The sequence below is a fragment of the Arvicanthis niloticus genome, chromosome 15, assembly GCF_011762505.2.
Source record: "Arvicanthis niloticus isolate mArvNil1 chromosome 15, mArvNil1.pat.X, whole genome shotgun sequence".
Taxonomy (NCBI): Eukaryota; Metazoa; Chordata; class Mammalia; order Rodentia; family Muridae; genus Arvicanthis; species Arvicanthis niloticus.
Genome location: NC_047672.1, coordinates 1070327 through 1087349, shown reverse-complemented (window position 1 = coordinate 1087349; position 17023 = coordinate 1070327). Strand labels below are relative to the sequence as shown.

At 50.4% G+C, this 17023-nt stretch overlaps 1 protein-coding gene across 3 annotated transcripts in view; it reads left to right on the top strand.

Annotated features, from left to right (window-relative positions):
* The first annotated feature begins 1219 nt into the window (after nt 1-1219).
* Smarcd3 (SWI/SNF related BAF chromatin remodeling complex subunit D3) overlaps nt 1220-17023 on the top strand; it is a 31090-nt gene continuing 15286 nt past the window's right edge. Inside the window, exons 1-2 of one of the 3 annotated variants that reach the window (XM_076913241.1) lie at nt 1220-1331; nt 3004-3144. In XM_076913241.1, coding sequence (XP_076769356.1) covers nt 3106-3144 — 39 coding nt within the window. In that variant the 5' untranslated portion in view covers nt 1220-1331; nt 3004-3105. Of the gene's footprint in view, nt 1332-3003; nt 3145-17023 lie in introns of those variants that run through there. The other 2 variants (XM_034518786.2, XM_076913243.1) reach the window with 2 other exon arrangements.

The following is a 17023-nucleotide window of genomic DNA, read 5'->3' as shown; positions in this document are numbered from 1 at the left end:
TCCAGGCAGCTGAACACATGAACATACCCACACACATGCACACAATTTCAAATAAAAGTAATCTTTTTAGAAATGATATATTTTTTATTATCTCTATTTATTTCATAAAGTTTTAAGACAGTAAAAGAGAAAAAAGAAAGGGTGGGAAAGGTCTGCTTGTGAGACCCCTGGATCCCAGGGTCGGCACAACCAGGCAGGGTTCAGGGCTTAGATTCCAAAGTGTCCATCATATGAGCAGAGTGGCCAGGTCTCCGTGGCAGGAAAACCTAAGGCAACAGGGCAAGGCCTTGACCTCAGCCTCTTCCACAGCAACCTGCCGTCTGCTTTGTCCTTGGGGGACACTGCTCCCAGGCACCCAGGAGGCTCACTCTCTGTGTCTGTTGTCTCTGCTTCCTCCTCACTGGCTTCTTCCCGCACATGCTGGCCCTGGTTCAGCTCTTTGAATTCATTTGCTCTGCAGGTCAGAGGTCAACCCTTCAGAGTGTCAGATACTCTGCTAGTTGGGATCTGGTTTTTGGAGGTGAGACTCTAAGAAGACCAGGTGACCAGAGCCAGATTTGACTGACTGTATATTCTGGAGGACCTTGATGTCTGTCGACCAGCCATGCTCCACCAGAGATCCTGATTGGGTCCTGAGTGCTGCAAGCGTATCAAAGCCTTCTTCTCCTAGTGTGCTCAGGTAGCACAGATGTGGGGGAAAGGTGCTAAATGGTAGATGTCATCAGGTTCAGAGTGCCCCATGCTGGAAGGGATGCACAGAGATACTGTGTGGACACTTGGGACCAGGGGGCAGACAATTGGGGTGGGAAGCAAAGCATGGCCAGAGCCCAGAGCTGACAGGCTTCGATCAAAGCTCCTGCTCACAGGCTGGCAAGGAAGAAAGCACCTACCTGTACCACGGTGGCGTCTTAGGGGAGGGCATTTCCTTGGTAGGTAACATTTGCAGCCCTTACAAGGCTCCTGCTGTGTGTGAGCACAAAGCTGTGTGTATACACGCCCATAGTGTGAAGCTCTGAGAACACAGAGTGCTTGCGGCGATTTGTGGAAGATGGTCACGCACATACACTTTCAAAGATACCTGTACATAAGCTTAAAGTTCGTCACGGATGGGTTTGGGTCTGGCAAGGGCTCAGAGCTGAAGATCACACGCACCGATGGATGGGGCAATGCTTCTTGCTCCGATCCCTAACTCATTATTAAGTGCCTAGCTCTTTGCAGACGCTCCCTACGCCTCCCCCGTTCCAGGCTGTAGCGGCGCAGGCGCCAAGCCGAGCCGAGCTCGGAGCGGAGGGCGGGCAACCGCGCTCCGGGCCGGGGTCCCAAGGGAGCAGGTGAGCGACCCGCACCGCGCGGCCCCCACGGCCCTAGGCGAACACGCCGCCCAGCCGCGCTGCGCCAGCTCCCCCGCCCCCCGCCTTCCTTGCTGGCAGTGCTGCCTCGCCTCTGCTGGCATCCCCCTCCTCCCTCTGCCTGGCATCCCTCTCTTCCCTGCCTGGCATCCCTCCTTCTGCTCCCTGGCATCCCTCCTCCCCTTGCCTAGTATCCTTCCTCCTCCTCCTGCTGGCATTCCTTTTCCTCTTTCTGCCTGGCATTCCTCTTCCTGCTGCCTGGCATCCTTCCTCCCACTACCTGGCATCCCTCCTCCTTCTACCTGGCATCCTTGATCCTCCCTCTGCCTAGCATCCTTCCCTTTACTTGTCATCCCTCCTCCCTTCACCTGTCATCCCTCCTCCCCTTGACTGGCATCCCTTCCTTTACCCACCTGTCATTTCCCTGCTTTCCCTTGCTTGGCATCTTCCCTTTACCTGGCCAGTCCCTCCTCCCTATCTGGCATCCTCCTTCCTTCTTGCTGACATCTTCCCTCTCTCCCCGTGCTCCCCTCCTTCCTCATGCTCTCCATTCCCTCTGCCTGGCATCCTCCCTGACCTAGTACCTCTTTCTCCTACCCCCTTCTAGCGAGCTCCCATCCAACCCTGGCACCTCATCCCTACCTGGAACTCTGTCTTCTCACCCCTACTTGGTACCTTCCTATGCTCCCTCCACCTGCATCCCCTCCCCCCATCCTTGTCTGGCACCCTGCTGCCTGGCACCTTCCTGTCCCTGTCTGGCACCTCCCTCTTGCCTAGCACTTTGCCCACCTGCTCCTCCTGGCAGCCTTCTCCCACTTGCCCTATCTGCCATCCTCAAACTCCTTCCCTACCTGGCACCTTCCTTCCTGTCCACTGCCTGGCACCTTCCCAGACTCCACTTGCTACCCTCCTTCTTGGACAGCCCTCTCCCATTCAAGTTATCCCTCTGTCCTCCGTGACTGCACACTCCCACCCTCAACCCCGGACTGTAGTCTTTTCCCTACTTTATATTTCTACCTTGTCCCCTTTGGCTCTCCTGTCACATGTCCTACATCCCACCTCAGCATCCTCAGCTGGGTCCCACTCCATCTTCCACCCATATGCTCTGCCTGTTCCTCAAACCTGCCCCGCCCCACCTTTGGTACTGTATTCTCTTGCCCCAAGTCTGAGGCCTCTCTACTCTTCCCAGGAGGGAATGGCCACTGAGGGAGGAGGGGGAGGGGTGAACCCAGAAGGCAGTAAACACAGGAGAGCATGGAGCAGGTTGTTGGCTGGGGCTGCCTTAATGCTAAGTATAGTCCTGGCCAGATAGCCTCTTCTAGCTTCCAAGTCCCATTCACACCCCTATGACCTGCCTTCCTCTGTTGGGGACAGGTCTGTGTCTGGGGTCTCAGCTCCTGGCAGAAGTTCTCTGTCCTGGGCCATGTCCATGTGCATTAGGCATGTGCTGTGCCCACCTTGAGTTTTCCTGACTTCAGGTTTTATTTCGCTGGCCCAAGGGCCTAGCCCCTTCTGCACAATCTCTCATATTCTTCCTCAGACATCCTGTGGGCCTTCAAAGGAGGCCTGGAATGTAGCCTTTCCCCAAGGCCCTTGAGAGCCTGGCCTGGGGCTCAGGATCCAGGCCACTCCTCCCACAGCCCTCTCCTTCCAGGTCCTCCTCAGCATGGCCCTTGGTGCTACAGGAGTGGCAGGCTCTGGGCCCGGGCACCAAGTGGGCACTGGATGACTCCTCACTAGCAGGACCCTGCCATCTATGACTCCAGGTGTTCAGCACCCACCCACCGTGGTACAGGTAGGTGCTTTCTTCCCTGCCAGCCTGTGAGCAGGAGCTTTGGTCGAAGCCTGCCAGCTCTGGGCTCTGGCCATGCTTTGCTTCCCACCCCAATTGTCTGCCCCCTGGTCCCAAGTGTCCACACAGTGTCTCTGTGCATCCCTTCCAGCATGGGGCACTCTGAACCTGATGACATCTACCATTTAGCACCTTTCTCCCACATCTGTGCTACCTCTTCTAAGTGTCCCCACATCTCCCTAGGAGTCCCTAGGTCCTGTTTCTCAAAGCCACTCTGGTCAAGGAACAAGTTAATCTGAAACTGGGTTCCTGTGAAAAGGATTTATGGATTTGATTTCTTCTGAATCCTCACTGTTCACAGACCCTTGGATGCATGTCATCTCTACATTCACACGTGCCTCCCTCCCAGGGACCCCAGTGCTTCCCTCTCAACCAATGATCCCCATTACCTGGAAGGAATCTGCTGGTCCTTGACATCTTTGGCTCAGCAACCTACAGACAGACTGAGCAAACATCTTAAAGCCCCTCAGAGGCCTCAGACAAGAGATTGTTCATGATGGTAGGAGTGGTGACAGCTGTCCTCCCTGCCATGCAGGCTTCAAGCTTGGATGTACTCTCTCCAGGAAAAGAGGAGGATGGCTTTGGGGAGTCTCACACTAGTCCCCCCTCATCCAGAGGGACATACCTGGGCTTAGGAAAGGAAGGCCACTTTTCACGAACCTTCCTGGATATGGGAAAGGGCTAAAAGAAATTCCATAGGCGTCATGGACCTCTAAGGAGGGGGCATCAGGAAACCCTGAATGGAGCAGCTTAAAGGCAGTCTTCGAAGACAGGGCTTCAGAAGACCTGATGCTGTGGGTATGTGTAGGCAGTGAGGCTTCTCTCGGCCTCTACTTCCTCAGAGTGGGGCAAGAAGCTGCCCCACGCCTGTCTCTAATACTCTTTCCCCCAACCCCAACACACACACACAACTGGGGCCCAGCTCAGGAAAAATGGTATAGGGCTGAATAAGCCCAGCTCGGCTCTGAGTGTTTAGAGCCACACGGTGACAGTGAGCAAGTCACCTGGTACCCATAACCTTGAAACAAGCATGGGCTGGGCCTGCCCACACCCACACTGGGAGTCTTGGAAAAGTCAGGACTCCCACTTCCTTTCTCACAGCAGCCTCAGGTGACACAGGGACCTTGTCTTAAGTCTGTGGGGACTGTTGTAGTGAAGATTCCCAAAGCAAGTGGGCGAACAGGTGGATCCAGCAGGCTTGTCCTAGAGTAGACTTAGGCTCCACACGCTAAGGTTCTAGTTAGAGGAGGCTGCACTGAAGGTGGGAGATAGTGTGGTCTTTAGCAGGTGCACAGAAGCTGTCCATCCTGTGATAAGCTTCATTAAGCATAGCTCATTTAGGGATGCACTGAGTTAAGCCCCTGAGGCCCTTAGTAGCCACTGGTGGGCACCTGAAGGATATTATCTCACCGTAAGGCTGGATGGTGGGGGTAAGAAAGAAAACCTGAGAGGACTGGGGTTTGGGGCAGTGATAACTTGTCCCAGTGTGGCTCTGGGTCACTAGATGGCTCTTGGGAGCCAGGAGCTTGCCTTCACTATCTGCCAGAGATGGGGTGGCAAAGTATAGGGCTTGTTTGGTATTTGATTTGAAGGTCACATGAACATGAAATCAACCCTCAGGCTTTTACTGGCCAGGGTACAGGTACAGGCATTTGGATGTTCACAGGCCCCTCTGTGACTTAATGGTGGGCTGTTCAGTGTGGCTGGGTATGCAGCTGCTGCAGGCTGCTGGCCCCTAGGACTCAGCATGCCCTTGGGAGTGTTAGTGTGCCCTTGGGGGTGTTAGCTTCAAGCAGCAAAGGCAATGAGTTGAAGGTGTCACTGGGAGGCGGCTGTGCTTCTGGGAGGCGGGTGAATGAAGGACCCTGGGCTTTTGTAGGAATCTAAGCCTCTGGAGTAAACACAGGGGCCAACCTGAGGCCCCTGTTTGCCTGCTGTTGGTGGACGCTAGGCAAGAGACATCTTCTAAGACTGTAGTTCTTGTCCCCACTATCCTTTGATGGTGAGGGATGTGCGAATCCTGGGAAACTCAAAAGATTTGATGGGAGAGTTGCTGTTCACTTAAACCATGCAACCATTTGGGTATAACACACACACTGTTCCCTTCCTTCCCAGCTGTGAAACCAGTTTCCTTGTGACCTAAACTTACTTCTAGGCAATTTGAGAATGTGCCTCCCAAGCACGGTTCCGCACATGCCTTTACTGGAATTTACAAACTTGGATTGACTCCCATTTGAACCGTTTCTCCAGAGTAAAGAACATTCTGGGGCCTGGAGGGAGGAACAGTGTGCTCCCAGGGAGGGTAGAGGAGCAGAGAAGGTGCCGCGGGGACGTACTTTCACTCTACCGTGTTCCAGAAAGGCCTTGCAAAGTCAATGATGCAGGGAAAATTGGGATGGAGGATCGATGGGAAGGGAAGTGTATTGTAGCCCAGGGTGAGGCTAGTGTGAGCATAAACCCTATGGTTCTGTGACTCCTGTATCCGACTCGTCCTTCCTTAAGCTAAAACCCAACTACGTGATCAAGCTCCTGTTATTCTAGCCTGTCTCTTGTGGGTTATATATAAAAAAAAATACACTGTGATAAAGCTGAGCAGTCTTCAACAATGTCCCAGCTGTTTCCCACGGCTGTAGTGTGAGCTGTGTCATGCTGTCTGGCCATACAGATCTTTATACAGCCTGCTTAACCTGAAGATAAAATTTAGAGTCCCTCAGAGCTGGAGAAATGGCTCAGGAGCTATGAAAGGCACTTGTTGATTTTTGTTAAAGACCCCAGTTTGGTTCTGTGGTTCTAGCTCCAAGAGATCTACTACCTTCTTCTGACCTCCTCCTGAGCCAGGCATGCATGTGGTGCCCATACATACACGCAGGCAAGCAAAACAAAACAAAATCCCTTGTACACGTTAAAATCAAATCTATTATTTTAAAAATTTAGAGAAACTAGTAGAAGGGATTGCTTTTTTCAAGAAATAATCATTATGTTGATATTTGTGACTGTGTGTCTGATACATGTAGGAGTCTGCCTCCTGCAGCTCTGTGCTCAGGATGGCTCTCCACAGTCAGACACACTCCATGTTCAAGTATTGCTATGGAGTACGAGTTTCCCAGCCTCTGACTTTGGGCTGGACCTGGACTGCAGAACATAGACCTCTTCTGCTCCATCCTTTCCTCTTTTTTGAGGAACAATTAGCTCTGTGTTTCAAGAGAGGCTCCCCTGAGGGCTGGAGGGATATGGTAAGTGCAGCCTCCTGAGCTGGGCCTGGTGATACACACCTATAATCCTATCCTCAGGATGCTGAGGCAGAAGGATTGCCTTAAGTTCAAGGCCAGGATGGACTACTTAGTAAGTTAAAGATGCATACTCACACGGGGATTATCAGTTCTCCAAATGCAAGTGTCTCGTTTGCAAAATTGGACACAAAGCCTTTCTTCTGCAAGGACTCCATGCATGTGAGTGCAGAACATTCTGCACAAAGCTAAACTGGGAACGATACTGTAACCGCGTGGGTTAGAATACCTGTTCCACCCTGTCCTCTGCAGGTGTCATCTGTAAACCCTGGAACACCAGCTCCCTTGGTTCCAAGTCACAGCCCCTCTTCAAAGTGTCCACATTGCATCACTGGTCAGCTTGGTGTCCACTCTTTCTTGTACCCTGAACTCTCGTAAACCTTGATCTTCTTTTAGTCCATCTTTAGAGCCGACACCCCCCAGTCTGTTGGATCTGCATATCAGAGGGGTCATTTCTCTTGCCTTTCATAAACTTTTACTTGTCTTGTTTGTGGTCCTATGAATCTTAAGCATACTACAGACAAGTGCTCTGCCTCTCAGCCACATCCCAGCTCCCAGAGAGTTTTCCTTCTAATCTATCCCAGAACATCACTGTGGTTTTTTGGTCCTCTCTTCCCTCAGTTTCCTCTCTTAACAACTGTCCTATTAGGCCTTTTAATTCAGAAGAAAGTGCTTAGACACCTTCTTTGAACCAGGGTTTCATGTAGCCTAGGCTAGCCTCAACTTGATCTGTATCTGAGGGTGGCTTTGAACATCTGGCCTGCCAGCATCTACCTCCCAAATGCTGGCATTATAGTCATGTTATATGTAGTTCTTGGGTTTGAACCCAAAACCTTGTGCATATTTGAAAGTGGCCCCTTCAATGAGCAATGGCCCAGCTTTTGGGACACCCCAGCACCTGCCTGCTTCCTGGGCAGCACTCAGGCCTGGAAGCAGGGCACCCAGGCCCAACAGGAAATAGAGCTCAGCAGGTGGGTGGACAGCAGCAGGCAATGTTGCTGGACTTCCTTGATTGTTTTAAAAATGTTCCCTGGTTTACTGAGCTTCGGAACTATGGTGTTAATGTGGTTACAATTACTATCACTTTTAAGACGCTCATACCAAGGCTCAGAAATCTAAGTAATTTACCCAGTGGCCAGGGCAAGAGTCCTAACTAGGGTGTCTGTGAAACATCCGACCCTCAGAATCATGCTGTGCCCAAACCCTGCTGGTCATCAAGAGGACAAACAGCCACCCTTTGTATGGCCCCTCTCCACCCCAGCCTTTCCTCTTTTACACCCAGAATTGAGGCTCAATGTCAAAAGTTATTTATCATCTCACACAAAGCCCTAGCCACTGTCTTATAACCATGGCTGGGCCCCTAGGGGCATGTGGGTGGCAACCTCCAAAATAAGGAATGGGAGATGTTATGGAGAGTTAAGAATATGCCCCTTGAGAAAGAGTGGCATCTCTGAAAGGGACAGCCTTTCCTCGGCTCCCTCTGGCTATTTTCCTATGGACTCATTGCCTTCATTCACCAGGTTACTAAACTTCTAAGAGATTCTAAAAATCTAATCTTCCCCCACGAAATCGCCCAAATTTTACCGGTGGCAACAAATTAAAATTTTTAGACATAGTGTGAGGACTGAAGAGGGCTCAGCAGGTGAGAGGTGTTGCTGCTCCATCATGAAGACCACAGTTGACCCAGCCAGGCATCCCATAAATGCCTGTAACCCTGGCTCTGAGGGTGGATCGCTGGGGCTTGCTCACTTCCAGCCTAGCCAAGAAAAATGGAGTCCCAGGTTCAGAGAGAACTCTTGCTTCAAAGGAATAGTAGAGGAGGATGCTGGCTGCCCTCTTCTGATCTCTGTACACACCTGCACACATATGCCCATACATTCACACAGACATGCACAGACACATGCATGTATACACAGACGCACACGCATGTTCACACATACACAAAAAAAATATTTTAAAAAAGACACCATTTGGACAAAGCAACACTGAACTCTGCTTCGCCCTGCTACCTGTCTTGTCTTCTCTCCCTCAGCGCAGACCCTGAATCAGTCATCTCAGAGGCTAGACGCCATCCAGTAGTACATATTTACTGGGAGGTGTTTGAGTGAAATATGTCTCAATGTAGTTAAGATGCATGCTTAGAAGGGCGGGGTGAATGCAGTGGTGTGTTGGTTACTATGTAACCTCCGTGCCTCAGCAGGGAAGTGGGGCTGTGAGCCAGCTCTGTACCCTTTGCTGGTTACAGTGGCATAAGTAGTCCCACCAGAGCTAAGACAGGACTCTAGCATGATACTGGCTGGATGTTACTATTATCAAATGTGTTTGCTAAGAATGAAGGTGAGCCAGGCATGGTGGAACACATCTGTAATTCTATGGTGGCATGTAGATCTTTGTCAGTGCAAGACCAACTTGTGTTTCTAGTGTAGGGCTAATATAATATGTAGCTAGGGCTTTACAGGGAAACCCTGTCAAGGAAAAAAAAGAAGAAGAAAAAAAAGAGAGAAAGAGTTCAAGGTTAGCCTAGACTACAAAATAAAACTCTGTGAGAATCCTGTGCATATATTAAAAAATATGTGTGTGAGAGCACATCCTGTTGGGCATAAAGATGTGTTAAAAGGTTGTCTTCAAACCTCCGTCCCTTTTCAATACGGAGTGTTAAGACTTAGATGCGCAATGATTTGAATGAAGGCTGATGGCCACACACCCCAGCAGTCTGAATGATGTGCAGCTGGAGATGGTAGCTATGTTTGGTGCTGGAATCCAGAGGCTCCCAGCCAGTTGAGTAACAAGCTAACTCTCCTAAGATACATATTGGCAGGAGTAAGGATAGTATCCTATCCGTTTCAGAGTCCCAGGGACTGCTTTGCAGCATGGGGTGTGTTTAAGCACTGTGGGAGGAGAAAGGGTGTGAGCTTTCAAGGCATGTGAGAATAGTGGATGTGTGAGAGCCACTCGTGAAAGGGTGTTGGGGGGGGAGGCGTGAGGGGGGACCTGTGGCCCGAAGGCCATGACCCCATATCATCTCATTGCTTCTGTGCTACGCACTGACCCAGGCAAGGAGGTAGCATACCCATTTTCAAGATGAAGAAAATGAACCATGTGACCTGGCACTTTTGTGGAATGCTCAGATTCAATCTGTGTGCTGAGGTGCTGCCATGGGATGTACTACTGGAACATACATGTCTGAGGTATCATATCCAAAGCCTTCCAGAGAGCAGACACCATGCTCAGGTTCCAGTCAGTAGACTGTCAGTGTGTCCCAGGAGCCCGCCACATGAGTGCCAAAGGTCAATATGAGTGAACGAGAGTACTACAGCTGCTGGGCCCACACCAGCTTGAGTCTCCCTGAGTCTCCTCACGGTCCGGTGCACGTTGCCCTGAGCTGTTTTCCCTTTCTGTACAGCACTCCACGGCTGCCTCTATGACCCCATGGTTACTCCACAGTCTACGTTCACATTCTGATGTACTGGAGATGTCCAGAATTAGGGGTTCACCATTCAAGCCACACCGGGAAGGGAACTTCAATAGGTGGCTTTAGTGATGGCATGTGCCTTTGGTCAGAAAGAAGATTTGAAGTGGCTGGTACCTCAGGGAGGTGACTGGGGCTCAGACCTCTGGAACCAAGGCCTTGAGAGACAAGTGGACACACTACTATTACTGAGATTCTGGGGCATGAAATCCTGGCTGCCTGCCTAGCTCCAGGCCTCCTCATGTGGGGACATGCAGAACCTTAGTGACACTAATCACTGGCATTCCGTGGTCTTCCACCTAATGAGCCCCCAGCTCAGCTACTGCAGCCAGCCATGCTGCCACTTCCAGCAGAAGTAAAGACATGGCTCCATGCTTGTCAGTATTCACTCAGAGCATCTCCTTGTCACAAGTGCTGAGGGGGTTGGCTCATTGAGGGCCACTTAGGTGGTGACTGCTTTTTTGTGTCCTAGGAACTCCCATTATTTCCAGCCCAGGCTGTAGGCTTCCTGGAGACTTCATTGCAGACCCCCTCACCCTCACATACCTTGGGCTTTTGGCTTATGCTACCACACTCTACTTTGTGGCCAGAACCATTCTGGGGCACTGCCGCAAGGCAGGGGCTGATATCAGCTCCTTTCTATGCTTGTCTTCAGGAGTGTGACTTCCAGCCCACAGAGCTCATCATGCATGTGCAAAGGCCCAGACTCAATGAGTTTGAGAGCTGGTCAAGGGATTCGGATTCTGTTAGTGTGACGGAAGCCACTGTCCATTCTTTAAAAGGATATACTGTGTCCCTAGGCACACCATTTAAAGTGTTGATCTGGCCACAGTGCAAGACTCAAGTTAGAGAGAGATGTGGGTGAGGAGCTGGGTCCAGGGGAGAGACGGTCATGCCACAACCAAGGGTGGTAGAAGGCAGATGATACAGACAGGAAGAGACAGAACTCCAACCTTATCCTGTAGTGGATGTGAGGGTGTGAGGGTCAGGGAGAAGAGGACATTAGTAACAACAGAAAAACATGAATAATGCTGCCCCCCCCCCCCCCCCCCCCCCCCCGTGTTTGGCTGAGATTGCTATCCAGCTCACAGCCTGGTAATGGCACTGTAGAGGAGGAGCAACTGGACTTGCCTGCAGGCAGAAGTCTGGAAGCAGATACTGGGCTTCATGACTGTGTGGCACATTGGTGAGCTGCTGCAGAGGCCACTGGCAGCAGGGGTGGGTGAGGTCTGTGCAGATGTGTGTAGTAGTGTAGGAGTGCAGGCTTGTGTGTATGCGAGGTACACAGCCTTCTGTCTCTAGCTCTTACTCAGGTTAGGAATTGCAGGTTTAGGCTTAACCTTGATTTGAAGCATCAGACCCTGCCCTTGGCTATTTTATTATTTTATTTTATGAAACAGGGTCTCATGTACCCTAAACATGGAACTTGTTGTGTAGCTGAGGTGAGCTTTGTACATCTGATTCTCTTGCCTCTACCCCCTGAGTTTGTTTGCTTGTGAACTGAATATTTGGGGATATTTTCACTCCCTTCTCCCACTCCTGTTTGCCTGTAGCCTAGGGCTACAGTACAGACTGGAGGTAGAGGAGGCCTACAACTCAGTCACTTGTGGGAACAAAGCCCCAGATTCAACTGCCAGCACTGCTTAGAGCAGGCTTGATGGCGAACACCTATAATCCCAGCATTCAGGAGGCGGATAAGGAAAAGCTGAAGTTCAAGATTATTTGTGGCTACATGGAGGTTTCTCTGCCTGCCTGGGTTCCCTGAAACAAAGGAAAACAAACTAGAGGCTGGCTCCATCCTGACTCAGCAGAAGCCTGGCCGCAGCTGCAATTCTTACCAGTTTAGTCCTGACCAGGCTCTCTGAACGACTGCCATCAGGTTCCATTCGCCATTAGACTAAGACCCTCGGCAAGATAAAGCCTGAGCCCCAAGGTGCCTCTTCCAAAAGAAGGGTACCAGTCTCTGTGCCCCAGAACCATGGCACTCTACTGCCCACCCTTACTTCATCCAAATGGGGCTTTTCCCACCTCTAACTCATGGCTCTGCACAGATGACCCAGCATGGCTTCTGCACCTCACCTATCAGCGTATGGCACCCCTGTACCTCTGCAGAGCTGTCCGGGCTCCTGGCACTAAGCCCTCCACCCATCTTGTCCACTCAAGGACTGTGGGGTCCCCAAGGGCCTGGGGTGTTCTTCTCACAGTGTGGACACTTGCTCACTGTGGACAGAGCAGGGGAGCACTGGGTTCACAGGCCCAGCTTTCTTCTTGATACCTCTGCTGTCAGCCCCAACTCAGGTCTTGAACAGTTGGTCTCATGGCTTTGTCTGAGGTTCATGCCCAGGACATACACTTCTGTGTGGCTCCTCTTCTTCCTGCAGTCCTTAAGCACAGCTCCTTCTCTAGTTGCAGGCCACTAGCTTCCCCTGCTGTGACCTATCTGTACACCGTAGTGCTGTCGCACTAGCCTGTTCTCCGCTGGAATGTGTCCAATGATTTGGGAAGAGTCCAAACTCCCCAGGGATCCCAGAGCCTAGCGTAATTAGTCATTCTGAGTAATTGCCTGGCTATTTTCTAGGAGCCCTAGCCAATCTTTCACATGCTTCCCCCAGGGCATTTGTGCAGCCTTCCCACCCTCCTCACCTCCCCAACAGCTGAGGGGCCCTGAGGGCCCTGCCACTGTGCCTCACAGAGGCCAGCCAGCAGCAGGATCAGCTGGGCCTTCACTGTGAGGTGGAGGCAGCCCAGGTGGGCAGTGGCACTGGGGAACTAAGAAAGCAGCTATACATCGGGTACAGCGTTGGCTCACTCTGTAACCTCATAGCCACGGTGAGCCAAGGCTTGGCTTCCTGGACTGCAGACAAGGAAACTGAGGCCTGGAGGTGTCAAAGAACCCAGTGCTGAGCCAGATGTGACCCAGGGCAGGACTGCAGAGCTCAGGCTCTCACCTGGAGGCAGCCCCTCTTTCCAGAAGCAGGGGACAGTGGCTGGCTGGGATTTGTCTCTAGTATCACACGGGAGCAAGAGTCTAGTAAAAGATACTGGAGACCAGGAATGCTTCAAACATCCAACGGTATACAGGGTAGCCACCACAATCAGTCATTCTGTAGCGGGAAGTATAGCTCAGTGCTAAAGACGCTGTGCTTGGCATCCTGCCCCAAATGCCCATGGTGCCAAAACTGAGAAAACATGTTCTACAGCCTCATTTCAGAACATCACACCATGGTGTCTGCAGAGACTATCTCAGGACAGTGAGTTAGGGACATAGAGGACAGGACAAGGAAGCAAAGCCAGGTTGTCAAAGCCCTCACCCAAGACAGTTGATTAACAAGCCAGGTGGCCAAGGCAAAGACCAATTCTATAAGCAAGGCCTGTTGCTTGCTGCCTGCTACCAGCAGCCTCTAGTATTACAGAGAAGGGTATTCAAGGAGAGCATTTGGCAGCCTTAGTTACAAAGGTTTGCAAAAACGCAGGGGTGGGATACAAGCAGGTCTAGGCCCTGAAGACAGGCCTAACCTGTTTCCTGCCTCTGTCTTCCCACAGGGAGGCTTCCTAGCTGCCACCAAAGCCTTTGACCACACCCCTCAGGTACTCATTTCTGTTTACTCACAAACTGAAGATACAAGGAGATGCAGAACCCAGTGTTGACCATGAGATCCTTGGTCATGGACACACCCACACAGTCCCTATTGCTTTCAATACTGTGTACTTGCACACAGTTGCACAAGAAATCGAGGAAACCATGGAGATAGCTTATTTGATAAAGTGCTTACCATGCAGGTATGAGGACCTCAGATTGATCCCTAACTCATGTAAAAAGCCTGGATATCATAGCATACACTGCAGCCCCAGTGCTGGAGAGACAGAGAGATACAGGTCCATCTCTAGGGCATGTTAGTCAGCCACCCTAGGCTAAGCAGCAAGCTCCAGGTGATTAATAAAAACAAAAACTCACGATATACAGCTCCTGAGGCATGACACCCGACCTCCGTACACATGCACATCTGCATATACATGTGAATATATATATATATATATATATATATATATATATATATCTGCATATACATATATACCCACGCACATAAACATGCAGTATGCATTGCACACACGTGGGGAGTGGGAGACCAGGCGGGAGGAAGAGAGAGATCTATAGCATGTTCTGTATAACCAGCATCTTGCTGTGTACATCCCTTCTATGGGCCAGGGTAGGGCCTCTGAGTTTCCCAAGTTTATGATCACCAAGCAGTGCCGCAGTGCCGGGAAGGCAGGATGATTGTTCATGCACTTGCTTCCTCACGTTACACAAATGCACACATGTGTCCAGCTGTAATCCAGGAAGAGCCACAGAGCAAGGGCTTGTTCCAAATTTAACCACGATTTTTTTTACACAGGAGCTAAGGAGACAACCATAAATACATTGACATTTCTTTATCTTAGTCAACTTGGTGGTAATTCTTTGAAGATTTATGTTCCCAATGTTTAAAATAATGTGCTTGCCAGGCAGTGATGGCGCATGCCTTTAATCCCAGCACTTGGGAGGCAGAGGCAGGTGGATTTCTGAGTTCCAGGCCAGTCTGGTCTACAGAGTGAGTTCCAGGACAGCCAGAGATACACAGAGAAACCCTGTCTCAAAAAACCAAAACAACAAAACAAAACAAACAAACAAACAAAAAAACAATGTGCTTGAGTTTGGGTGAGGTGTTTAAGAGATAATCAAAGGTAATCATCTTAAATCAAAAGGTAATCATCTTAAATGTACAGACTTCCAGGAGTCTGTGTGTGTGTGTGTGATGTTTGCACTGCACGTCTATGTGTTTGGTGTACATATATGTTTGTGGGTGCGCTCTGGCTGTATGAGTAACTGAAGCCACTGTTTATGCATGTGCGGAGGCAAAGGTTGGCATTAGGTGTCTTCCTCTGCTGGGCTCCACTTTTTTTTTTTTTTTTTTTTTAGACAGTCTCTGTATGAACCTGGGACTCACTGATTGCCTGGACCAGCTAGCCAGCTAGCTCGAGGGACCTGTCCATCTCTGCTTCCCACATGCTGGGGTTACAGAGGTCCTTCACTGGGACCAGATTTGTATGTGTGTTCTGGGGATCTGACTCCAGGTCCTTATACTTGCCCAGAAAGCACTTTACTCCAGAAGCCATCTCCCCAGACCTATAATGTCCTTCATTAACAAAGCAGGTGTGTGGAAAGCGGGTAATGCCCCTTTCTCTGCGACTTCAGACAGGTGTGCCTTCCACAGGAGATTCTGGAAAGGCAGCTTGGGGTGAAGGGGAAACCCAAAGGACATCCATATCAGGAGATCTGGTGTGTAGCCCAGGTACAGCACAGTGACTTTGGCAAGTCACATGGCTTCTGAGAACACCATTCTCTTATCTTTAGATTAGAAATCCCCTCCCGAAGGCGCCTGAGGTATCTCTGAGGAGTAGGCAGGTCCAAGTATGTGAAAGTGTTTGGTCAACAGTAAAGAAGTCCTGTGCAAATGAAGCTGTGTTGTTATCACCAAGATAACACTGATAGCAGCCTCACCCAGCATGGAAGCATACTGCAGATCCTGAACTGTATCCTCATCTACAGCTTTGATTGATTGCAGCCTCTGCTACGTCCAGATTCTTGAGAGTTATCAGCAAAGAAGACTGATAAAAGGCTTACCTTTTGGGAGCCTGTACCCTAAATGGGTAGGGGGTTGGGGAAGAGGTGGGGAGAGAAGTGTTAACACAGGAGGAAGCTTAGACTAGTGGAAGTCTAAAGTACTGTTGTGGAAAGTGAGCCGAGTAAAAGCAAGAAGGAACATGGAGGGAAGAGAGAGGGTGCAGGTTTCTTTTAATTAATTAATATATATTTATAGTGGGCAGAGGTGTACATGGGCCACAGTGCACAAGTCCAAGGACAGCTCATCCCAGTCAGTGTTTGCCCTCCACCATGTGTGCTCTGAGGATTGAAGGCTTGGAGGCCCACACTGAGACCCCTTGAATTATTTCTCTAGCTAGGTGCTTCAGGTTTGTTTTATTTTATATAAGACAGCATCTCCTTCCCAGCTATGACTGGTCTGTAACTGGCTGTGTAGACTAGGCTGGCCAGAGACTTATATAGTCAGCCTGCCTCTGCCCCCCCCCCCCCCCCCCCCCGAGGTTCATGCCTTTTACCTTCCTGCTCAGCCAGACTGGGTCTGGATGGGAACAGATCTTCAGGAGGTGAAAGCCCTGCAAGTGGTGTCTCCCTGAGTAGAATAAGGAGCAAGCTAAAGTGAGGCTGGAAGGTACGTGGCTTCCAAAGAGCCACAAGAGGCCAAAAGCAGCCCAAGGGGAGAATCAGGAGGCCAGAGCAAAGGCGGAGCCTGGAGGCAGGACTTAAGCAACATAAGCAACCACAAAATGTCCCCACTCCACCCTTTTTGTTTATTTTGTGTTGTGTTTTTGTTTTTGGTTTTTTGAGACAGGGTTTTATAGCCCTGCCTATTCCAGAACTCACTCTGTAGACCAGGCTAGACTCAAACTGGCAAAGATCCGCCTGCCTCTGCCTCCACAGTGCTAGGATTATAGGTATGTGCCACCACCTGTCCAGTTTGGTTTCTAAATCAACAGTGATTTTTACTGTTGGTTGGCAGCCTCTTACTCCAGAATATCATAAAACTGAACAGGTAGAAATGCCGAAGCTGCAGGAAGGCCAGAGTCTCCCTGTTTTGCATCCTTCCCATGTGTACATGCAAGCACAAAAGCAGCTTGCAATGTTGAGTTCCTAGGGGTTCCCTCTGATTCCAGTGTCCAGAGCAGGCTGGGAGCTGACCACTTAGCACTGGTGGTTCTGACCCAGGGGATAGGAGAAGAAACGGGAAATGGTTGGGTTCTGGATCCAAAGCCAGGGGAATATTTCTTCAGATTGGATGTAGGTATAAGAGAAAGGTAAGGTTTTAGGGTTGCTCCGAAAGTGGGGACCTGGGCCATTGGAAGATGGAAAGAGCAGAGAATGAGTAGAACCATGGGGTTAAGTTTGAGCGGTCTGTTAAAGATATGAATGGGAATGCTGAGCCCACAATTAGAGAGGAGTCTGAAGCCT